The sequence below is a fragment of the Diorhabda carinulata genome, chromosome 5 (genome assembly GCF_026250575.1).
Source record: "Diorhabda carinulata isolate Delta chromosome 5, icDioCari1.1, whole genome shotgun sequence".
NCBI lineage: Eukaryota > Metazoa > Arthropoda > Insecta > Coleoptera > Chrysomelidae > Diorhabda > Diorhabda carinulata.
The window spans coordinates 24,379,754-24,405,886 of record NC_079464.1 but is presented as its reverse complement, the minus strand read 5'-3'; the positions used below and the strand labels follow the sequence as shown (position 1 = coordinate 24,405,886).

At 32.7% G+C, this 26,133-nt stretch overlaps 2 protein-coding genes across 4 annotated transcripts in view; one reads left to right on the top strand and one right to left on the bottom strand.

The window, feature by feature from the left end:
- Positions 1-26,133, bottom strand: part of LOC130893859 (connectin) — a 619,332-nt gene that overhangs the window by 249,838 nt on the left and 343,361 nt on the right. The window lies entirely within an intron of this gene.
- Positions 23,057-23,452, top strand: LOC130894538 (uncharacterized). The gene has a single exon (XM_057801418.1). It carries the CDS (start codon positions 23,057-23,059, stop codon positions 23,450-23,452), a length of 396 nt encoding a protein of 131 aa, XP_057657401.1.

The following is a 26,133-nucleotide window of genomic DNA, read 5'->3' as shown; positions in this document are numbered from 1 at the left end:
TATCGAAACGCGCGTCAATATAATTGTGATCGATGATGTAGTGATGGTGTGAACAGTGTATTCAGCATCTCAATTGTCTCCTATTAAGTTTTGAATTGGTTTCTAACACAAATTCCTATACTTTTATTCTGTCATATCTGGATTTATTTTATATTTATCTCATTTCTGTACTTGGTATTCCACCTTTCGGTTTTGTGTCATTGCTCATGTATCTGATTCCTATACCAAGATTGGTGTGGCTACTTTTTCATATATTTCTGTTTTCATTTATTTTGGTATTTCATTTTTGGCTAGAAAAGGTATGTTGATTGAATTAAATAATCTTCGAGTTGCTCCAGATCTCTCGTTTATATTTTGTCCCAATGTTCCATCCTGTGTCTAGGTATTTGAAGCTTTTGACCTGCTCTATATTCAATTCTCTAATCTTTCTAATTTTGTCTTATGTGTCTTCTCTTTTAAGCTTGTTATCGTCGACTGTGTTTTCTGTTAGCATATTTTCAATTATCTATAGACATAGTTGTAAATTTGAGTTGAAGGTTCCATCTCCTGCCATTATTATCATGTCATCTGCATATAATATCTTCGATATTTTAATGCCTTTTTCTCCATTTTCGATAATGTGACTTTATACTGTTCAATATGTATTTTTGTTCTTCCAATTCCTTCATCTAACACTATCGTAAATAATAATGAGCTCTGTATACATCCTTGGTTCACTCCTTTTGTTGCTTTGAATCTATTTGATATCTCTTGTCTAGCTTTGATATAATTTTTGGTCTGTGAAACACTTTTTTTTCATATTTCTGTATTGTAGGATTTTTCATGTCATTCCTATTGACTTTGTCGAATTTTTTTCATGATCTTTCCTCTCTAGTTTCGCTTAAATAAACTCAAGTTAAATCTGTAAAAGAAGTTTCTTAACCGCGATACAAATAATAAATCGGGGCTCTTTCTTCGCATTTATTCAATTTATGTTCGCTATTAGCAGCTGTAAAAAATTAGGGAATTTGCCCTTAAGACCTCTATTGTTCTTTGAGAGAAATATTAAAATGATAGGCCAATACTGCTTCTGTTCTCCACATTTTATTAAAAATTTTAAAATTTCGTATAAAAGCTTCACACACATCAGTCGAAATATAGTTTCCGAAGATTATAAACTTCGACATAACATCTCATATATGTACACATATAATAGTGAACAAAGCTTCATTGTTTTGATATTAATCCAAAATTTCATCATTTTCAAGACTTTTGCAACATTGCTCGTACTCACTTTACCGCGTGCATCAAGTTTTAGGTATGGACTATCTCTAGCAAATCAAAATTTCAATACCTTGTGATAAATACGTGCTCAAGCAAAGATCAAATAATATTTGTTCGATTTGTTCATACAAATACAATACTCAATATACTCAAATTTCAATTAATAACCTTTGTAAATTGTCAACATTTCATTGTTGCCAAGCTACAACTCTTTTATACTAAATATTCAAAGTACCCTTGTTAAGATGAAAGTAATCATCATCCACTTTTGCTTTCAATTTTATTTAAAATGAGAAAGAGTGGGCTGATTCAATACAACACGAAGTCAAAGCTTTCCCGATAATTCCCTTTGATATTTTTTTGAAAAAGTAACAAACTGACATCAACATCACCTGGCAAATTACATTAACAGAATTAAATCAATCAATGACCTGAAATGTTTCACAAACGGAAGTAATATTTTAGAAATAAAATTTTCTCTTATCAAAGACTCTCTATTTATTTTTTAATTGTATTAATACCGTCAGCTAAAGCACCGATATACATAAATTTCGTCAATTATACGAGGGTTACTGCATAAGTGTAGAGTTAAATAAAAAAAAAATATTTATAATTGGATATTGCTTTATTTTTTTCAAAAGATCCTCTATTATCAACTCTACAATTCATCAACCTCTTTTTCAGGTTATAAATAGTTAATCTCGCAATTAATTTTTGATCTGGGGTAATTGGAATAAACCATTGGGTGCCAATAAAGATCTGTACGTCAGATGACCCGTCAGTTCGATGTTTTGACTATTCAAAAACTTTTTTATTTGAAATGATATGTGAGAGCTCGTATTTTTGTAAGGGGGGATTGCTTAGTCTTTCGCGATTGCTTACCTTGATTTCGTTTACTACTTCTGATCGAATGCTTATGATGGTGTACCATTCAGAATTTACCGTCCTACATACATCTAATGTATGCGAGTAAAGTTGATGTTCAAATATGCCTCAATTTTACGACATGACGATCTTGCAATATCAGTTACCTCATCGATGTATTCTGGCACAAAATTTATTTTGGACAACCTTAAAATCCATCTAAAGTGTTACCATAATTGATTATTGGATAACCAGCAAAACACGGTGGCTTGAGATGGCGCTTAATCACTGAAAGTAGAAGCGAATTGGTCTGTTGGTTTAATTCAAGTCAAAATCATGGAAAATCATCGCGCGAAAATATTCGCGATTTATTTTAAGTCTCTGCAAACAGTTTAAATATATGGCAGCACTTTCTGAGTAGGTTCACCATTAAAAATGTTGAACTTTATGATATATCTCAAAACTAAAGTAGCAATTCTCGTATAGAATATCTTTCTCCCAGAGTTTTGGGTTCAATTAACTCTTTTCAACCAAACTATCTATCATTAATTCCGTTCCGATATGTCCTAGTTTCTGCTCTTCCTCGTAGAAAACCTTCCATTGTAGCGACAGGATATTTATTCACTAATTCTTCATTTTTTCCAAAATTTTCTCCCGGTTTTCATATTTCATGTTTCAATCTTTGGATCCTTCTTATTCCTCTTGTTCCCCCGTTCTATTTGATCTATAATTTTCATCATTGTTTCATTATATTTAGTGTGTTTTTGTATTTCCTCTATATAAATCATTTGTTTTATTTGGTCTTCTTATCCTTTTTGCCCTTTTCAGAGTGAGCTTGTATTAAGGATTTCGTTCTTGTCTAGATGTCGAATGGTTTGTTTATTATTTATGTCACCCCGTTTGTTCACAATTTATAGATCATTTTCTCATTCAATGTAGTAATACTGTCAATATCTTTTGTTTTTTGAAAAGTCATCCATTATCCACATTAGCTTTTTAGATTATATACTAGAACTTTCGTATTACAGGTACATGCTTTTATAATAATGGGTCTTGTTCAAGGAATAAAAGCATTCATTCCTCTCATTTCGTGATATGTTATTTTCATGTACGATTCACTATATACAGGATGGTTGATAATTCTTATAAAGTTCAATGTCCGCAGGAGATCTTCATTCAAGATAGAAGATCTGTTACTGCCAAAACATTCGAATAATAGTGTTTTGTTTTTCATATTTATTCACACTCTTACTATTCGTGAGGTTAATCAATAGATATTGTTTCTTACGTTTTTAATTTATTTAAACATACACTACGCTAACTTATAATAATTCACTTATCACTATCACTTAACTAAGTTAAATAGTTTATTTAAGTTCTTCGATTACTTAGATAATTCGTTCTGTTCACTGCGACTTTTTATATTCTATATTTCATAAACTGAACTTAACTGCACTACGTAAACTCCTTATATATACAAGTACAACAATAATTAAGGCGGCACCTTCTTCGAATTCATTCAATCTGATACATGGTTAATCAGAATAGTTATGAATTATTTTCTCGATTTTTTTTCCGTTTTTTATTGAATATATCGAAAAGTACTACTAAGATACTTCTTTTCTAATCAAGCATCCCCTATTATATATCTATATCTATCAAAAAATACTACTCACATACGTCTCTATTTATGAAGCTGAAATTGTTAGCTATTTAAAAGTGGTTACTACAATTGAGTTGTTATTTATTTTTCAAAAACCCAGAGAAGAGAAAAATAAACTCCATAATACATAATTTTTTCGATAGATTGCGCGGAAAACAGTGAGGATGTAGAATTTATACGATTCATAATAAATGCTTGCTTTTAATTACAAAGTTTTAGAATATTAGTGCTGTTGTGATTTCGTCAATTCATTTACCAAGTTTACTTAATATTTATTCAAATTGTTGTTGGTTGATGGTTACTACTTGAAGTCCACTTATAAGCTTGTAGGTTGTTATTTCTGCGTTATCTGTATATTGTAACTTGTATACAAACGTTGAAATGGTCGACATACATTTTGTGTGGTATGACAAATATTAATTCTCAAGCTAAACAACTTTCTGCTGAAAAATATCCGCAACGAATAGTTAGTACCCGGAAATAAGGATTAGAAAAATTTCCAATAACTCCAATATCGGCCATTCAACTGCGTGCCAAGTTTTTTAAAAAAAGCAGTTATATCCTTATCACATCCAACGAATTAGACTTTGTGAATGGTTAATATACGAAATGCCACAAAAGCATCAATTTTTAAATATTAAATTAAATGGACAGACGAGATTATAGAGTACAATTTTCAAAATGTTTGTCAGTGAACGTGAAGATTGGTGTTGTAGGAGATAAATTAATTGGGCCATATTTTCTGCCTCAGTCATTAAATGGAATTTCTTACAGCACTTTTCTCAAAAATGATCTCCCTAAACTAAGAAAAAACGTGGTTCATGCACGATAGTGCTCCATTTAGATGGAACATATTCCAATCGTGGGATTGGTCAAGGAGTGCCTCAATATTGGCCTCCTAGATCTCCAGAGTTAAATCCTTGTGATTTAAACCTTAAATCTTTGAATGTGTACAACAATCCAAGACAAGCTACGTTTATGGATTTTGGCTAAAAGTGGTTATTTTCAGCATTTATTAAGAATCGTATCACATTTTACATATTTACTGTTTTCCTCTCAATAAATAAAGAAGTTATAAATTATGGTGTTTATTTTTTTCTTTGCGGTTATTGGTTTTGGAAACAAATTTAAGAATAAATAGTATTTTTGAATGAAACATGGATTTTGAGTTATAATTTTGTTTTATCTTATGTAATAGGAATATTGAAAAAAATACCCGTGGTTAGTTCTACAAGTGCATTAAAATTACAGAATTTCAAGATTTTAGCTCTACTGAAATTTAAAAAAAATATTCAGTCACCACCTCTCAAGGGTGATATCTTGTTGGCAATTTATTTGTAAACAAGTTCAAATTAACTGTCTTAAGAAGTATAGGAAATGACAGGAATCATAAAATCGTGGACATTTAAATAAACAGGGTGTTTTTATATTCAACAGACAACCACAGAGAAATCTCAATAAATGATTCATTTTGATATAGTAATACGAACCCTTACGGAGCCTAGTTGCTGAGATATAGGATGTTCAAAATTTTAAATCAAAATAAAAAATTTTCCATAACCCAAGGACGCCTCAATAAAGTAATATTTTGACACGAATGAACTTTGGAAATATTTTACCAGTGGCGCGCTGTCAGGGTTAGTTGTTACTCTTATCCCCCTATTTCTTACGCTACTGGAGCAAATTCTTTTTTCAATTTTGTTTAAAATTGCCTGATAAATTTTAGTTAAAAAACGAATGAATGAATGAAGCTAAAATGAACGGTGCTGTAAAAATTTGCCACTAAATATAAGTCCGCAAGCAAGTTTTTTAATGTAATACATTTTTGATTGACAACTAACCCTGACAGCGCGCCACTGGTTGAAGTTTTCCATAGTTTGTTTGTGTCAAAATATAACTTTATCAAGGAGCATATTAGTCACCAAACTTGAAAAAAACATTTGAAGGCATCCTTGATTTATGGCAAAATTTGATTTTGATTTACATTTTGATCACCCCATATCTCAGCAACTAGGCTCCCGAATCTCTTTGTGGTAGAGCGTTGTCGGTCGAATATAGAAATATAGAAAAACTCTGTATTAGTGTATTTCGCAAACAAAAATTTTGAGGTATACAAACTCACTTTTTGAACAAAATACCTTTACAGCAATTCTGCTCGGGTCAAATGAACGTTCTTTTGGGAAATGATAGGAATAAAAAAATCGTAGACATTTGAATATATTTGTGTAATTTGCAAAAATAGTTTTGGTAGGAATCATATTTACTTTTATAAACAAAAAACTGGCACTTTTGCTTGTTTAGAAATAGGCTTAAGTCAACATTTTTAAAACGTAGCTAAAATAACAAATGAATACAAAAATTGTGAATATTTTCACGATTTTTCTTAAAACTCAGGAATCCTGCTTTATTGGAATAACCTTATAACCGTCCTGCTGATTTGAAAGTGGTTGCATATAAGCATCATAACTTTTCAATGACAGAAATCACGATTTCACTTGGGAAATTTTCTGCCAACATATTTTCTGATTATGTTGAATCAAATATATTTGACAGGTTCAGTTGACGGAAGTCAAAACATCACGGAAAGCGATGATTTTTTGCGATCTCAAATATATAAATCAGCCCTTATAACTCTCTCAACCATCCTGCCAAAATATTTTGTTTATGAAATCGATGATAATCTATCGTTCTATGAACATGACAGGAATACTTTTTTCTGGCAAATCTCATTCTCCCAGTAAAATCTAAATGAGAACTTAATAAGTTTCGTAGGAACCGTGAGTACTCTCTTCACTTTTTCAGTGCTACTAAAAGCAGAAATCAGAAAATCGCAGACTGAATTTGGTGGCAAAGATTGCACAATTCGTTATTTTACAACTTACAATTGCTTATTCTGTATACTTTCTATATCTTCTTGAAGTTAGGATAGAAATAGGATAAGATAGAATGAGGATTAAATCGATATGAATGTGAGGATAATGGTTTTCAATCATTTAATAACAGCTCAAAAATTAAATAACTTGAGATCAAGATGAGTTGGTTTTCAAAATCGACTACATAGAATATACTAATGAATATGCCTAATGGTATAAACGCGCTTTACTATTCCTTTGAGAAACATATATGGAGATTCTGTGCACTCCAAATTATGTAATAGGTTGACATTGGCTAACCGAAACATGATTACAAGGGATCCGTTGCTAATAGGGACTGAAGGGACAATCGACATGTATTTCTGAATAACATGCGAGTTTAATTGAAACTAATACGTTTCGGGGATTAATTTCAGATGGAACTTTTGATTGGAAAGGTTTCTATTTTACAAATTTGCTCTTTACTCTCTTTCTCTCTATAAGTATTTTTGGAAACTTTTTCTGAAGCTATTTCCTCGAATAACTCTTTAAATTAATTTTAATTTTTATAACGAGCCTTCCACAATAATGAAATAGATTTTAGATCAAAATACAACAATCCAAATATTTTTCCATAAATTTCGGAAAAACTGGCACATGAAATAGGACGCTTTTATCGTAACAAGTTTAATGTACAGTGAACCTAGTTCTTTTGAAGAGTGGAGATAGGGCAGTTATTCGTTCATTGGTAAGAAGTGATCCGATTCCGTGGTCTTACTTTGCCTACTCCACGCAACGATTCACCTCTTTTTCTTGGTTAATTCCAAGACCTCAATCTGCCTAGTTCTTGGAATTCTACTGAGGAAATGAAAATCATCAAGAACACTGTTAGCAGTTAGCTCAAGTTCGCTCAGTGAATCGAATTTTGTCAATCTGTGGGACAATAATAGATTTTTCAAATTTTTTTCTTGAATCTGGTACATTATAAACATCATGATTATATACACGTTGTTTGAAAGGTAGTAGATGCTTGTTGTAGATATTGTCCAATACAGTAGTAGTATAAGTAATATATTGAAGAATAAATATAAATATAGAGTGAAGAAACTTGAATTCTATTATATGAAATATTTTCTATCCAAAAAATCGATGTTTATATAAAACAATCTAGTTAAACATCATCTCCCAAATCCTTTCTATGACGGTCACGTTTCTATTTCTACATCTACTGTTATATATTCCATAGTAGTATATGTCTAAGGTTGTTTCCCTGAAAATAATAATACCACTTCCTCTGGTTCACAGTAAAGAACTGCTGGTAACTGTTTGCTGCCCTCATACTATTAACCCAACCTTACCAAAGCATACGCGTTACGACAATGACAACTTATCCAATTTTTTTAATGTTAAATTGAATTAACCAAATATTTATATAAGTTGACCAATTATTATGAGCAAATTATTCTCGATATCGCATATAAGTAAAAATTTTCATTTTTTTGCAAATTCTTAATGATCTTGAGAAACTTCAACTCTTAATAAAAATATTCTAGCGCTTACCAGTTAATAGTACCAGCTGATCTTTTATGACCAATTTCTGACCTTTCTGATGGTGTAATTGGTTAATCGAAATTCCGCACACGAAGTGCTAAGATCGTAGAGCTAAAGAAATACAGCTTCGAAATTTGGGAGATTTGATTAGGATAACAGCAAAGCGTAGATTGTGACGTGATTCTGAAAATGACTATTTTGATTGCTTATAAGGGGCGAAATAAAAATAGTGGTGTCTGAATAAATGAACGCAAGTTTTCATTAAAATTGATTTTTTTAGAAGAGCTGTGAAATCATTAATGGAACAATACCAGTGAAATTTATTTAAATGAGTTTGAATAGAGAATATTTTTTTGCTACTACAACTATTGATCAAAATATTTTCCTAAACATTTTCATAAATAAATTACTCTTATTGGAACACTCCATCATTTTCAACATGAATTTTTTTGATATATATTTCATTTTTAATCAAAAATGGTGCGAACATGGCTGTGGTCGAAATAATAACAGGTAAATGAGTGGATTTAGTTGTTGTTGTTTAATGGTCCAATCAATTTTGAAAACAGCAATAATAAATCTTAATTGATTTTGAAAATTAATGTATCACTTGGATGATACTCATGTTTGATTTATTTTTATGGTGACAATCTTCACAAAAGAATATATCTGAAAATTGTTTATCCTCACAACACATCAAAAAACGTTATTACTTGAGATACGAATTTTGATTTGGAAGCTGTAGAGCAACAAATAAGGAGATTATTGTGTAACACTGAATCAAATTTGAAACTACCTTAACCTTAACTAGGAGTGGTTAATTCCAATATAATCTAGCAAAAGAATACTCATTTCCAATATTTGTCCATTCATTCCCCATTCCGTCATCGAGAAGGCAATAGAATTAGCAATAAAGGAATGATAAATATATGATAAAAAGATATTAAAATATACGCCACTATTAGTGAAATTTCAAATTTTGCTTGATTGTTCCATTAGAATTAACAGTCAACTACCACAGAATAATGCCTTTAGTATCTATCACGAGATTCTCACTATTATCAAACATATTTTCAGAGAAGGTGCTATGAATTTGGCAAGGGTTTCCAGGACCAATGTTGAATTTTGTCTACAAGAGAAATTAATTACAAATCACAGTTATAGAAATCGAGCCCATCGTTTCTAAATAGAATTGATGACATTTAATATAACATTCAATACACCAATTTGATGTACATTATGTATGATAACTTTGTTCCTATATCTGAAACAATCTTTCAATAATCAAGTCTTGAGAGTCGAACTTTAAGGAATAACAATCATTTAATAAATTGTGTAATTGACTAATTTCTCTTTCATTAGATCTTAACTATATATCCAATCAAAACAGATTCATCAGTTGTATCAAATTATAACCTTCAGTCTGTGAAGACGATAACTTGGTTATCGAAACGCGCGTCAGACAGTATAAAATTGTTAGTGTTGATATAGTGGTGGTGTAAACAGTATATTCAGTATGTATCAAATATTATTTCGAATGTAGAGGAAAATAAAGAACAATTATTATAGAAATATAGATGTTTCCATAAAAATGTCCTAATGACGGACAGCCAATTTTTCATTAATTTTTTGCTCCAGCTCATTTTTTGATGTTGATGATTCTGATGTCCAAGATTTTGTTGTATTTGGAGTTTATGTCGATTTCTTGGTCATACTTATTATGATCACGTCATCTTTCTCATGCTTGAGAAGATATTAAAATATCAGTTTTCTCAGCTTTCCTTTGATGACTAACTGGTCGCTTTGCTTTAGCGTACTGGTGGTATTTGTAAATAACAGTATCAGCTAGGATTACTGACGGTTGAAGATCAATATTCACTTTATCATTGACGTGTTTTCTAGTGAAAAGTATGAAATTGCTCGACATTTTACCCATGAGCAGTTTGAGCTTATTGTCGAACAGCGTATTTTATGGTTCAGTGTCAATCAAGATGTCTTGTTTCAACTCTCCAACCAGAAGAATACTCATTTCCAGAGTGTGTCCATCCATTCCCCATTCCCCGTCATCGAGAAAGCACTGCAGGACTTAGGATTATCAGTCACCTCTCCTACATCATATGTCAAATGTGGCTCACCTGATGATGAATACGCACATGTCCTCAGCTTCTGCCGAGTAACATACTTATTACCAACAAAAAATGATTTTTATCTTCAAACTTCGACTGTATTTAGTCATGAAAATATAACGCACACAACTTTCATTTCTATCGACAAACTTGAACTGTCTCTGCAAACAGGCTGGGCACACTGCTGATTCATGCCCCAGCACTTCTACCCCTCAAGATCTTTCTCCCAAATCAAGTTATTCGGTTAATCTCACTCCTTTCTCTTCTGTTGACCTTACTACTACTACGACACCCTTTCTCGTTTTCCCTCTCTAATTTCCTTGTCAAAAACTAGCAAAAAACATAATATGTCTAAAAACTATTGTCACTTCATAAGCCCTGAATCACGCTCCGTTCATCATCATCATCATCATCTATCAGCCATCTTCCATCCACTGCTGGATATAGGCCTCCTCTAGTTTAAACCATCTATTTCTATCTTGAGCTGTATGTATCCAATTTCCTACAATTTTCTTTACATCGTCACTCCATCTTGTTGGCGGTCTGCCTCTACTTCTCTTATCCATTCTTGGCCTCCACTCCAATATTCTTTTCGTCCATCTATTATCTGTCATTCGGGCTACATGGCCTGCCCATTTCCATTTCTTTTGGGCTATAATTTCAATAATGTCCTTAACGTTTGTTCTTCTTCTTATGTTCTCATTTGTAATTCTATCCCTTCTCGTAACTCCCAACATTGCCCTTTCCATTGTCCGTTGCGTGGCACGCTCCGTTATACATAAACAAATCGACGATTTTCCTGGATCATTTTCCCTTACCGGCACTCAATTTATTGCGATTCTTGAAAATACGTATGGCATCAATGACCCCCTCCCGGAAGCCAATAAATTTATTTCCTACACAACCCTTCTTCTGAAGGATTTGTCCTTAATTTATCCTAATATGAAAGAAAGATCTTTAACAAACCGTATTACACGTCTAAGCAATAGAATTAACTTTAAACTTCACCCCGAGTAAAAAACTCCTCCTGAAATGTCTATTACTGATAATGGGAATACCGCTGTATTGGGTAGGTCATATGTGAAAAGGGAATACAACAAAATCGATAAAACTGACACTTGCTGTACTTCAGCATTGATGGGGTATGATCCCAGGATATTTTCGTTTTCAACATAAAATTTGCACATATCGGGACAAGATTAACGTAAGTCACCCTGGAGTAACTTTTCAGGAGGGCATAAAGGTATTTTGCTTCAAATTAACGACTTGTTTTTTATCAGGACAGGATCGTTTTAGGACTTAACACTATGACAGGTATGTTTATAAACACTACACTGCAATCAATTTTAATATTCATTCCAATAAATCTTTACAAAGATTAGATTTACAAAATGTGTTTTGGTTTCAAAGGGTAACATTCCATAGATAATCAAACTATTAATCTAGCGCAGTTGAGTCATCCGCAGGAAAGTTCCCTTCTTTTTCCCTAAGTTGAATATTTTCAAAGAGTGATCTGTATTCTTCAGGAACTCATTGCAATAAGTTAATAAGGTCTCCGTACTTTTCATTCATTGGTAGGATTGACGCTGATAACACAATACAATATTTTCAAACGTTGCTCCTCTGAAAACCTCAGATTGCATTTTTTTAAACGACAATTAGTATGGCAGGGAGGCTTTGAAAATTTCTCTTTGGTGACATTTTTTGTATTGACATACTCTTTTCCACTTAGTCGTTTCTTCCTTACATTCTTTTTCCAGCTTTCGGTATTAAGAATAAAACGGAGGAATATGCTATAATTTTCTCGACTGTAAGAAAATCTATAAGAATGAATTAATTGTAGACCTGAAACAAATTAATCCAAATGACTTTATAACACGACAATATATATTGGTCTAGGGACTAGGAAGAAAATAATAATATCCAAAGTTATGACTTCAAATAAATCTACCGTAATTCTGTTCAATGTACATTCTCGTTTTTTTTTAGTTTTCATGGCATAAAATCACAAAATTTATGACATGATATATCCGCTTGAGGCACTGTTGATATATCACAGAGTTTTAAAGTAAATCACGTCATTTATAATTTCCAAATCTAATGGTGATTTATCAGAGCGACTAGCAAAATAAACATCGTGTTCAGCATTTATGAATGTCTATAGTTTACACATGTTCTGTCATGATAAATACCAGAAATAAACTTACGTGAATGTATCTTTTAATAACATTCACAAAAAAGGTTTCGTATAACTTGATAAATTTAGTATTGGAAATACATAGAGCAGCGCAAGTACAACCATTAATTTTTTGAGAACTTATTAAACATATTAGTTGAATATATTATACACGGTTTGCACTAAAACAAACATTGATGATAACAAAGTAACACATTTCCTCTGGTACCTGTTCATACAAAAAAGTTGGGAAGAATTTTCAGCAGGGTGGATTCTAAATTGGTTTATAGATCCAGCAAGACATTAAAAGAAATGTTGGGTAATCTCACAGATAAAACACCAGATTTGAAGGAGAGTGTTATTTACAGAATTAGCTGTTATGAGAGAAAGTATATTAAATAGACTGACAGATTAGTTAATGTTGGGTTTGAAGAGAAGATAGCTTATTTGAAGTATGGACGGACCGAAACATCAGGTATTGCCAAACACTCTGCCAGTCATGAACATGAAATATGTTGATAAAATTATTGTAAAATGTATCCAATAATAAATTGTTCAGTGCATTTGGAAGCAACGATATTTTTGAATGCGAGAACAAACAAAGGGCCTACTCCTTACAGTTAGTTTAGTAATTAAGGAACGAACGTGAAATTCCCGATAAAAAGTTTGCGCGCTGGAAATATTTTCAAGTAATAGGTTTTAGTGTACCTTTAGTAACTGAAGATGATAACTTGGTTATAGAAACGCGCGTCAGATTGTGTGAGTGTTGGTGTAGTTGTTCCGTGAACAGTGTATTCAGAATAAATATCACCAACGGTTCCAGTGATTCCAATTTGGTTCAATAGGTTTATTAATCAGTATAAAGTCCTGTAAGATCGTTTTTATACCAAATATTGACAACATCTGGTTCTATCCAATCCACAAAAGATACAAACACATGAGATAGTGGAAAAATCGAAATAAATTCATTTATAATTAAATGAAGAAACTTTACCAACGACGGGTAGTGAAGAAGTAACAATATACAAGAAGATACTTTTGAGAATTGAAAAAGCGTTTGATATGCCAGAATATATATCCAAAGGGATGCTAAGCAAACAAAAGTACGATTTGTATGTGGAATTTTATCTATCAATTAGCTCTATCTGCAAAAGACGTTCGTTGTATTTTGATACATTCCCAGTTGCAATGCTTTTTTCCTCTGTGCATAAGGATATGAAAGCCTTCAGGTTTCCATTGAACGCACAATGCCGTGGCAAAACTAGTAGTATTGACATATTTTTAATCACTTATGTTGACTAAAGGATAATATTGGAAGATCCAAAAGAAAGTGTGAATAATACTAAGAAACAAGAGAAGGGACACCCTCAGTATCGACAGAACTATGGGAGAAACATTTTGATATTTGATATTTATGAGGACTACAGAAAAATCGTATAAGAACAACTCACTCATGATTGTATAACAAGTGAATTTATCAAGTATGAGAGTGATATACTTTGAAGCATCGAATGTATTTTACGTATTTTGAAATACTGTGTAAAATTCGAATCGACCGCGAAATTAGGAGAAAAATCATCGATCTGGACCACGTTAATAACGAAATGATTGATCAAATTCCGAGAAAATAGCCAGTAGCAAATGGTATTATCCTTCTAACACGATAATATACAGAATAATCATTGATGTTCAATGCCAAGTCATAGGAAACATAGGTATGCTATGCTATACTAACGGCGCTATTTTGGTAGCTGGAAAAGAGGATGATTTGTTAAGAAAAAATTAGAAAAAGTTGCAAATACTTTCGATTTGAATATATTGTCAAGGTCTTTCTCACATTTGCTGTATAAGATGAGGAAAAGAATCAGGTTGAGAGCCTCGAAAGCCTTGGCGTCAACATTATTAGCAGCAAACATAAAAGAAGACTTGGAACTTTAGGTAACAAGTATCAGTCTAAAGCGACATTATTTGGAAACACAATTATATGTCAATTTTCAAAGTGAGAATCTAAAAAACCTCTCATGTTAAATGCTGGATGAGTAAAATACTAAAATTTTCAATACACTTACGCCATATAGTTGAGTTGGTAATAATAGGCGATACTTCACCGCCCCCATAGAGGAAAAACGACAATAGACAAATTTGCGAAATGGAAGATTTTATCAGATATGTCATTTTCCAAAAGAATTCCCTATATATTTTTGGCTCAAACTTTTCCAAATTATTCACAAAATATCAAAGTTCTTATACAGCATTAGCATTACAAGTTGGCTGAGATAAAACTCAAGTAAAATATAAATATTCTATTTCAGTATAAAAAAACAAATACAAACTAGATTAAATGTGCAAAAATATCGCCGTCTTCTTTTATAGACCTCGTTCTTGATATAATCCCAAAAGTAAAAGTCTAGGGGAGTTATGTCAGGAGATCTAGGGGGCTAACGTGTAGGTCCATTAATAGCAATCCACCTATCAATATTTTGACATCGACATAGATTACGAAGTCATCAATATCATAAAAAGGCTGTACATATCCAGGAGACTTAGAATAACAAAAATTTGAATTTAATTAGACAAATTCTGAAATCATCCAATTATGATCCACCATATCACTTGATGCCTTTCCTCTGAAAAAATTACATTGTTCATCAAGTAGCTCTAAGATATTTACATAGATGTAGAAAAAATCAATCAACATTAAGTATGCGGTACTTATTGTGACATAATTAAAAATTGTTACAAAATGATACTTTCATTAGGATGACTTCCTACAGGTAATATTAAAACAGAAAGTTCTGAACTTATTTTAGCACGGATGGTAGTTTACGAGAATAGAAAACCATAAAATACTCTGATCGTTTCTGTTATAATGTTTTTACAAAGATGAAAATATATGATTACCTGCATAAGACTAGGAAAAAGAAACAGTAAAGTTTCGCTTGAGGGTTTTTGGATCATATTATTTCAATACATCAACTAAAGAATTTATTTATAGGGTATACTTGAGGACTGATTTGAGTAAATCAAATATTGATTGCGTCTTCGAACAAAATTTGTATTTACTCTTTCAAGATGCACGACTAGTTTCTACACAAAAATTAAATTATTTATAGACTCTATCCAAATCCGAAGCAGTTTCTTTGACAAGTGAATTCTGTGATAGTGGAAAAAGTAAATTACAATGAATGCCTATGAATGCTTCTTAAATATACCCTACCCTCCTTTTTTATGAACGGTGATACATAGACTGAGGAAATAAGGAGGATGAAGATAAACTATTATGAGCATATCTGAAGGGTTCAGTGGAAAACGTGCCTAACAAACTCAACCCACTCATACGCGTAAGCGTATGGTACGCAATAGTTGCAAATTCGATATGTCCTTCATATAGATAGCGACATCTAGACATGAGCATTTTATAATAAAAGAATTATAATAATATAATTGAAGAATAAAATTGCTTTTGTTCCTTTTTATTATTGACTCAATTGTTAGAATCGTAGTTTCATTTTATTTTTTATAGTTTTTCGTATGAGCTATATTTTATAGGGCCAAAGGTGCCTAACCATTTAGAGAATTAAACTATTTGTTCCTGGCATCATCGTCTCTCATTCTTATGATTTGAGACATTAAAATTAAAAACAGAAATACACATTTCTATCTCAGATTTTATAAAATAAAAAATATCTATACCGTTTTTTTTTCACTTTTTATTATTGCGCCTTAAGCACGTTTTCCCCTGACCCCTTAATCTTCTAGTAACAGATGACGTGATAGGCATCACTGACAACACCAGGTAACTTAAGCCAATGATATTAAGTAGGACTTTATGGCAAGAGATACCTCGTTTGAAAGGTATTTAGAATGCCTATCCAATCCTACATTTTTTTGAATTTAATATTTTTTTACACCCTAAGTAGTGGCCCTGTATGGAGAAAACGAAAAGTCCAGCGCCTCGCGTTTCTTAGTATCATAGGGTCTATGCGTACAGTCCCATCCCAACCGCTTGAAGTTCTATTGCGCCTCCTACCCTTGGAAATAGCGAAACAATTCGAAACCATGTGGACTGAATACAGACTGAACTTCCACAAAGAAATGCAGGCTGAATCAACTGACCATGCAAAAATCTGGACACATGCCACAGGTGAACGCCCAATCGTTTAGATGAGCAGCGACCAAATTACGCCTACGACCGTTAACAATGAGGGTACACAGATGGCTTCAGGGGGAATGGCTTGTCCGGAGTAGGCTTCTGCTGCAGAAATTCCAAAATAAGAGAATATTTTCCACTTGAGAAACACGCTACATTATTCCAAACCAAGGTATTCGCTGCTGCGATGAAATGCAGACGCTGATACCACCGAAACACAGTGATCTCAATCTTCTCAGATAGCAGAGCTGCCATATAAGCCATAGCTGCCAGAAAGCTAAGCTCTAGGCTAGTGCTGGAATGCAAGAAAGTCTTAACAAATGTGTTGAGTGATAACTGCAATATCTAGATCTTTTGTGTGATCGTTTACTCGAGCAACAAAGGCAACATCGAGGTGGAGTCACTGGCCAGACCCATCTTTGGTGTAGTTAAAAGTGTTGCTATCGCATCTCTTATTAGTCTACATACAAGGCTCGAACTAAATAAGCGCAAAATCTAACTAGTGACCGTAAACTAGTTTTGTGTGACCGGAATTTTAACCGGACACGGCCGTCTAAGACGCCATCTCCGCATCGTGGGCGTCGCAGACGATCTGGAGTGCCGCTGGTGCATGGAGGAGGATGAAATCGCAGGTCACGTAATCTGTGAGCTCCAAGCATTCATACGAGTGCAGTTTAATTACTTAAGAAGCCTCACGGCTTGCCTAATGATATCGAAGGGTTTGAGTCAAAGCGTCTGATCGGCTCCTCAAAGTTTATTGATCAACATGAATAAGCACTAGAATTTGATTTGAATGATTGAATGGTTTTCACTGTCTATGATTAATTGTCAAAGACGTTGAAGTTTTTGAATTGACGTTTCACATGTGATAATATTTTGAATTTTAAGCTTAATTATTGTTAACAAGACGTTTAAACGTCTACATAAACAAATGGTACGTGATCTAGCCGATAAAGTAACATCTATCTTAGTTGAACATTTTCACTTGCATGTCATCACAGGGCGTGATAAAATTATTTTTATAAAATTATCTGATTTTACTTCTTGTTTTTTTCTGGGAAATAGGGGGAATTGGGTTCAGTTTGACAACACTTTGTAGTAAATTTTCAATGTTATCAAGCAGCCTAATTCCAAAAAAGTGAGATATTCCAATGAAGGATTAACCGAAAAATTGGAGCGAAAACACTGATTATACTCACAAAAAAACATCAATCAATCAGTTTCTATTCGTAAAATTGATTCTTCAAAAAATTAACAAACATGTGTTAAAAATTGTAGATAAAATGTTAACATTATAGATTTATGACCGTTGATTCATACCGGATTATCTCAGATTTGCGAATGATATACTCCCAATTTAATTGGCAAAAATCTGGGAAAATGAATGCAGTACACAGAAGCTATGGAAAGAATTGGATCGAAAGCAGTATCAACTATTAACAACTCTATAGGATAAAAAACGAGGACATCGACAACCTGGAATAATTTATCACCTTGGGCTGAAAATCGCACCGATGGGATCAGTTAAACATATGAAATATTTGTACCATTAGAATTTGACTCTACAGTAAAATCTTAATGATAGAATGATATAGAAAAATATAGAGTGCAGAAAATGGAATGAATCAATAATTGTAACATTGAAACGTAGAGATAAAAAAAATCGTAACAGGTGAACAAATGATATTTCGAATGTCAGTTTACATTAAATAAATGTATTTGAATTGAAATATAAACTTAATAGCCAAAGGGAGTACATGGAATCTTGTAACTTAAAAATGGCGAATATCACTGACAAGCGCTTCATATTTCTATTTTCCATGTTGAAGAACATATATTTTGTATTGTATAATTTCAGAATATGTTTGTGGTAGTTCGAGCATATACGTTTTCTTTCGTTGTACTGTAGATTTTGACTATAGATATGTCCAAGCTACCACGATAAGTTTATGTGATAATATGAAATAACAAATTCTCGTTTTTTGAGTCTATTAACATCGATTCGAATTTGAGTATTGAAAAAAAAATGGAATAAATAAATTTATAATCAGTAAAATGCATTGGGAACATAGGAAACCAAAGAAAATTTTTCATAAAAGCCGAAGAGACTAGATAATTATTTACGATCTACTGTAATATTTATACAATCCATTCTCTGAAAGTCCTACAGTTTTGATATTTCATGGCATTCGGTATTTTCTCAAATATGAAGTAATCATGAAGTTATTCATTAAAATATTGCTCTGTTTACACCACCACTACACCAACACTCACAATTACACTAGTGCGCATTTCCTTCAGCCTCTGAAGACGATAACTTGGTTATCGAAATATTTCAATTCCAAAGTATCTTCATAAATAATAATGATAGTCAGAATCGTCTGAACTAGAGTCATCATTTGATTGAATTCTTAAGGGTTGTGGAGAGGGTGATACCACATATTAATCTTCTTTGATAACATGTACAACATAGTTTTTCCAAAGCTCTTGGCGGTCTCCTGCTAGAACTTTCTTTACGAGCTCTACAACCTCCTTACTCAGTTCTGGAGACTGATTTCATTTTCGTAATTCTGTTTACGTTTGCTCATATTAACTCTATAGCGTTGAATATGCAATAGTGGGGAGGTAGTTCTCTAACTTCAAACCTTAAATAATTCTTTGTTTGTTTGTCCTTTTTTACGATATCTGACAGGAAAAGGAATATTTTTTTCAGAAACAAATGGTAAAATTTGAGCTTCGCCACTACTACTATTTGGTATCTTAAGGTGTTGCCGCGAGTGGTAGGATGCGTTGTCTATAACGATTAGTGATTGTGGTGGAATATTAGGTAAAAGCTGTTCTAAATCTTTATTATCAAATTCCTACTTATCTTTATTCTCACTACACTGTGTAATTTCATTGTCTTTATTCGGCCTCGGTCTAAGGAACAAAATATTTCTATTTATTTGAAGAAATGAATCTCACCAAGCGACGCGACTGCTTATCGCAGGATGTATTGCAGGAATATTTCAAATAAATTGTGTACATATGCCTTCTGATAGCTTCGGACAATCAAAAATCATTTATGTTCACGATGCGATGTTTTCATTGGTAAACAGTGGAAATGATGAGTCTACGTCTACTAAAAGTTTGTTGGATGCTTACCGAATTTTATATGGGGAGTAAACATTATATTTCATTTCTTAATTTGGTATGAGTGCGTATTGTCTTCTGGAGAATTATATTTAAAAAAATTAAAGTTATCTACTCCAGAGCGTTCTGAAAGCGTTTTGCAGTACGGAACTGTCACTTTCACTACATGAAACACTCGAAACGCAACTTTCGGTATGTAAATGAATACAGAACGAACAACTTTCAGATGGCGTCGTCTAAAAAATACTTTGAAAGAAGTCTGCCAGTATAATACGAGAATTGTTCCAATGATTATCTCAAATTTAGTTATTTCGCTCAAAAAATTGGTATCACAGAGAGATATGGAAATGTATAAACCCATATTTCTGGTTTTGTCAAAAATAAAATGTTTCTACACACAATTTTCCACAATTTGATCAATGTCTATTCTATTAGAATCTTGAAGTTGATATTATTTTTGAATTAATACAATTCTCGATTAATGAATTGAATGTATTTTTTTCTGTTGGAGCTTTCAAAGTTTTTTCATGGTCCACTTGGTCGAATAAGTTCACAAGAAATATAGGACTAGAATTCTGTGGAAACTGTATGAATGAATAATTGAATAAAGGACTGCAAAACAATGTTAGAAATACCTTACCCCTTGATAGGGTCATCCGTCTATTTGTATTTTACCGTTCTAATAAGATATGTAGGTTGTCTGTCTCATTGTATTCGTAAGTCAAAATTACATCCCTTACCAACGATTGTTCGTACCCCTATAGACGAAAAACTTTACTAATGAAGGTAGATTGTTTTTCTTCTTGTGTAATGATAATTTTCATTAGTATGACTTTTCACTAATTACTTTCCAAATGGATCAAAATATTGGCAATACGGCAAGTGCTACAAAAATCTGATGATCATATTATTAGTTATGTCATATTTTGAGGCACAATATGAAGGCAAACAAGTTATTTTAGTATTGAAAAATATCTTATTTTTACCATTTTCCAATTTTATTACATATAATTACCCCAGTAAGTTTACAATTCTATCATACCATGAACAAACTTCCAGAAGTTCCGCAAAATCCGCGTTTTTCTTCTCAGTCGTCATCTCTTCATTTGTATAAAGTTTCTTTCCACCAGTCCAGTTTCGTAACAAATACTAATCAGAGGAAGGCAGATCAGGTGATTTTAGCAAATGAGATAATAAATCCTAACTTAGTTGATCTGAGGTTTATATATATTCCACAGATCTAGAACAAACAAAGAGATCCATTAATCTTGCAAACGGTCGTTTATATGAGTGTCTCCATTTACAAGGGTTGTTTGAAAAGTTTCTGACCAAACAAGAAAAGGAGACATTATTTTCAATAATCATTCTCATTTTTCAGCCTTTTCTCCTTTTTAATCTTTCCAGATAGTAGGTGCCTCCTTTTTTCTCGAAATAGGCAATCAAGTCTTCGTCTGATGAACATCTCTCTCCTGCAACTGGTACTTCAAGGATAGGAAACATTAAAAACTATCATATCAAGTGAATACGATAGGTGGTAGAGCGAGTCCAAATGCAATTCGTGATATCTAGTCGTAGCGATCACAAAAGAGCACTTTCTTGTCCACCAAATGCGGTTACCATTCTGCAATCAATCGTAAGACTCTTCTGTTATTGTTTCACCATTTTGAAGATAGTCGATGAACACAATTCTGTAACTATCCCAAAAAACAAACGTTCGCCCTTCACAATTCACCATCTTGATTGATTTTTAGCTCACATCATAAGTGAGCAGACGATATTCCCAACGCGCAGATACCTTATGTATGCATGGTTCTTTAGTCAGGATATGACTAATACGGTTGTCGAAATTTGTGGCCGTCCTAAACACTTCTCGTAAGGCAAGCGATACGCCTCCTTTTCAATTGACTGAAGTTTTCATTGTCTTCCTAAAACAAACATTCATTTACGCTACAAATTCAGTTTGTCCATTTTCAGCAAAAATATTCACAATGACTCACATTCACATACAATTGTCATACATGAACTTAGCGTTCAAATAGCTGAAAGTTTAGTGAGTTTCTCTTGACGTATGCACAAATATATTTCCCAACAAGAGCTAACACGAACCAGATCATTTAAGAACGAGAATCTAATAACTTTCGGCAATCAATTCCAATTATTAGGCACAATAAGAAAAAAACGTAACTCTTTAGAAGACGCAATGTCCTATGTTAACAAATATGAAAATTTCGAATAACTTCACGGCCAATTTTATGAGCCTAAAATTCGAAATAATAATAATAATAATTTCCAATCAAATCTATATTCAACGAGAATATAGAATGAGAATGATCAATATAATGTTAAATCAACAAACAATTATCCATACCATTATCAATATAACAATAATAACAATTATAACAATAATTCGTGGATTACAAGGAAGCGTTTGATAGTGTACCTCATTCCTGGCTTGTGGAGGTCTTGCAGTTTTACAAAGATCACCCAAGTATCGCCAGCTTCCTTTTAACCACGATGAAGAGATGGCGAACCAACCTGCATATGCAAATCGGTCCAAACTCTCTCAGTACTGACGAAATAACCATTCGTAGGGGAATGTACCAGGGTGAATCCTTGAGTCCGTTGTGCAATGAATCTCCTATCTACAATGCTCAGTGATACAAAGTACTTATTCAACATTAAAGCCAACAGATACACCAACTGTACCATCTCCCATCTTTTTTACATGGACGATAACAAGCTATACGCAGCAGAGTTTGGAATGTCCAATTTCAAGACTCCACATATCCACCAATGCAAGTGTTTGGTTTGAGGAAAAACGTATTCCGATCAAATAAGATACCTGTACATAAATTACGAAGGCCAGAGCCGATATCTATGACATCGAGACATTTTAATACTATTCCTAACAAAAATAACGTCAACAGTGGGAGATATCATAATCAACAATATTTCCAAAGACACAATCAACAATTGAAGAATTATATAATAAGGATTGTGATTATAAAAATAGAAAGAACAGAAGAAATGATAGATAATTCAGAAAATTCCCCCCAATTGGAAGAAGACATGAATAATAAATCCGTAAATTTTCGAAACGAGCATCATAAAAAGAATTGAAAACAGTTGAAATAAATAATGCTGCTAATAATCCATATAACAAGTTATGCAATTTAGATATCTGGGCATAGACATATCAAGTACCCACGACCCAGTTAAAGCCCTAAGATTAACAAAGCATCCGGATGCCTACGAGATATAGTCTGGTCCAACCCGTACATGCGCAAAGATAGCAAAATTAGAATCTACAAGACTTGTATCGGACCCATCATGACGTACGGCACAGAAGTCCGCGAGGACACCAACAAGACAAAAACAATGCTGAGAGTGGCCGAGATGAAAACACTGAGAACAATAGTGGGCAAAACAAGAAGAGACAGAGTGAAAAATACAGATATCAAAGAACAATGCGGGATACAAGACATTGTGAGATGGGAAGACAACGTAAGAGGCAGTGGTACACATGTAAGACGGATGGACGAGAACAGACTTCCGCGAATAGTTCTAGAAAACAACCCGTCCGGCTCAAGGCCTCCCGGGAGACCACCTAAAAGGTGGAAAGTTAGTTCACAATCCACCTCTCAGGAAAAAATGCAGAGGCAGCTTCAGAATTAACAGATTGACAGATCTCCAAGAAGTAGAAGAAGAATAATCCATTACCATGTAATGAAAATCCTTTGTTCGACACTGATAGTAATGAGTCTTTGTTAAGACCTGTTATCGCTGAATAGAAAAACCCTTACTGAATTCATCATTCAAATGGTAATAAAAAAACTTCATTAGTAAGTAGAACGATCCGATTTCAGGCAAAGATACCCGCGTCATTTATAATGGTACTATAAATTTCATATTATATGATTCTCATTATTTCTTCGATGGTATCATAGCTCTTGAAATTATGATTAGTATTCAAAGAAATATTGATTTCAGTAGAAAATAATTAGTTAGTAAACAAGTCTCAATTCCCATAAAACTCATGTAGATACTAATTAATATATCAGTCAAAATTTTTGAATACGTTTTTAAGTACTGATAGATAAAAGAACGTTGGTTTAATAAAATTTGAAATACTCTTGGAAAGACAAAGAGAAAATTATCCCCTTCATAGCAGTCTAAATTTAGATGAATTATGAGGTATAACGATAAAGTAAGAAGTTGTAGAAATGAATAATCTCTCTAATTTAGGTAATGTGGAACAATTATTTTGCGAAGGCTACAAATATTGAAGAACGAGAAAACTGGCAGAGAGCCACTAATTATTTCATCAAAGAAGGAGAATTGTGTGAACAAAACAGTATATCCCAAGAAATGATCTAGTAACTTATTATTAATGATAATAACGAAAAGTTTAGATCGTGATTTAAATTTGTGAGAGAAGTTGTATTTATACGCTAGGTATTTATGTGAAAACCTATATGAGAAAGTTCATTGTCGTTATATTATTCAGGAATACATTCAAACAGAATGACACATAAATTCATTCAAGTCTCTGCGTTTATATTTGCAATTGACTACGAGAATGAATAATAAAAATGGTGAATCTTGATAAAATATAATTATTTGACACTTTTCATTGAGTGAATTACAGTTTGGTTGATAATGTTAAAAGCCACTGTTCAAGTAATATACTAGAAGCCTACCTCTTCATTATTTTATAGCAAAACTAAGGATTGTGTGATTGTTTAGAAGATTTATATGAAAATTTTGAGAATAGCTTTCAGCTAATACTTCACAAAAGTCAGTAATCATATACAAACACACCAAGCTATTTTGAATATATTTGAATGTTTTGAAAAGAAAAATATTCAGTAATCTGATAATGCAATCATAATAAGAATTGCTGAATTAACTAAAGTAAATGAATTTTAAGCAATTTGACGAGGTATAATAATGATTTTTTTCTAGGTGCTAGGTAGGATTACAATTAAGTTCATCATCTGTGTAATTAACGGCGTATAATGACGTCCAATTTATAATAATTCGATTGCTTTTTAACGAATACTTTCTTACATAAGATGAACATATTTTTGAAAAAAAAAATTGAAAAAATAATAAATTTTATAATCTGCAATTGATATTGGAAGAACTATACCACTTCAAGTGGGGTTACCATTGATCGTATCTTAAATAAATGGTTTGAACATTTTCCTCGTAAGAATTTGGTTTCGAACGATTTACCTTGTTTCATCTGCCTCCTTCTGAAAAAGCTGATAAACTTCATAACTGTTAATGATAGATCAGGATATGACTCCTGGACGTATTGCTGATGTACTAGATTCAACCATCAAGCAGATTGGAATAATTGTAAAATGTAAGAAGACCAGAAATAGGAAAAACTCGGTGTTTTTATGTGCCGCAGGAGTTGACTAAATGAAATTTAACTGCGTTAAAATCTGTGAAAGTTTCCGATAAAAATAAAATGCAGCCATTTTTCGAGAGCTCAATAACCACCGTGTAAAGATAGTGAATGAACATAAAGGACAGAATATCCCGGATTAATGGCTCTTGAGGTGTGTATGGTAGAATTGCTCAAGAGGTCGATTGAGAACTATACTTTTAAAAAATTCAGCAGATCACAGAAGGACATTCAGAAGAGAGTTTATTAGTAGTATCAAGCATTGTTTTTCATACTAGGATACACAATTGGCACTCTGATCATCATTACATTATTATCATATTGAACATATTCCATTATTTCATATTCGAGGAATTTGTTATTTATTCCATATTTGATATTTGCTCATTTTTGTTCATTGCGCATCTATATTTCGGATTTCTGATTATTTTCTCGTGGTTTATGTCGAGTAGGTTTCTAGTATTTTAGTAGTACTAGATTCTCTTTCTCCAGATACTTTTTGATATCCTCATCGAACCATTTTTTCCATTAATCAATACCAGTTTATTGTCAAGATACTCTTGCATTTCCTGTCTCACCTCGTTTTCCTGTATCATCAATACGATATCTTCTTTTTATTGGTTACTTTTCGTTTTTCTGAGAGTTCCTTGATTTTTCCTATTACTCGTTTTAAAAGTGTCCTCTATTTGCGTCCTCAACTCTATAACTCTTCACATCTTTCACTTCTGTCCGATGTTTCTTTTTTCTATCAACATATCGTCAATATGGTTCTTAATTCTCTCATCTTGTACAATCCATGTTATTTTATGCATTTAAAAATATCGTTACATTCTCCGAAACAGTAACATTAGGATTTCCATGTAGAGAGAAAATGTAATCCAGTAATTTAATGATGGAACTAGAGCACGGGGCATCCTTCAGTATCCTCACTTTCAGCCGT

What these genes read in the sequence shown, in the direction of transcription:
- LOC130894538 (XM_057801418.1), top strand. Translation starts at nt 23,057, where the DNA reads ATGCGCAAAGATAGCAAAATTAGAATCTACAAGACTTGTATCGGACCC.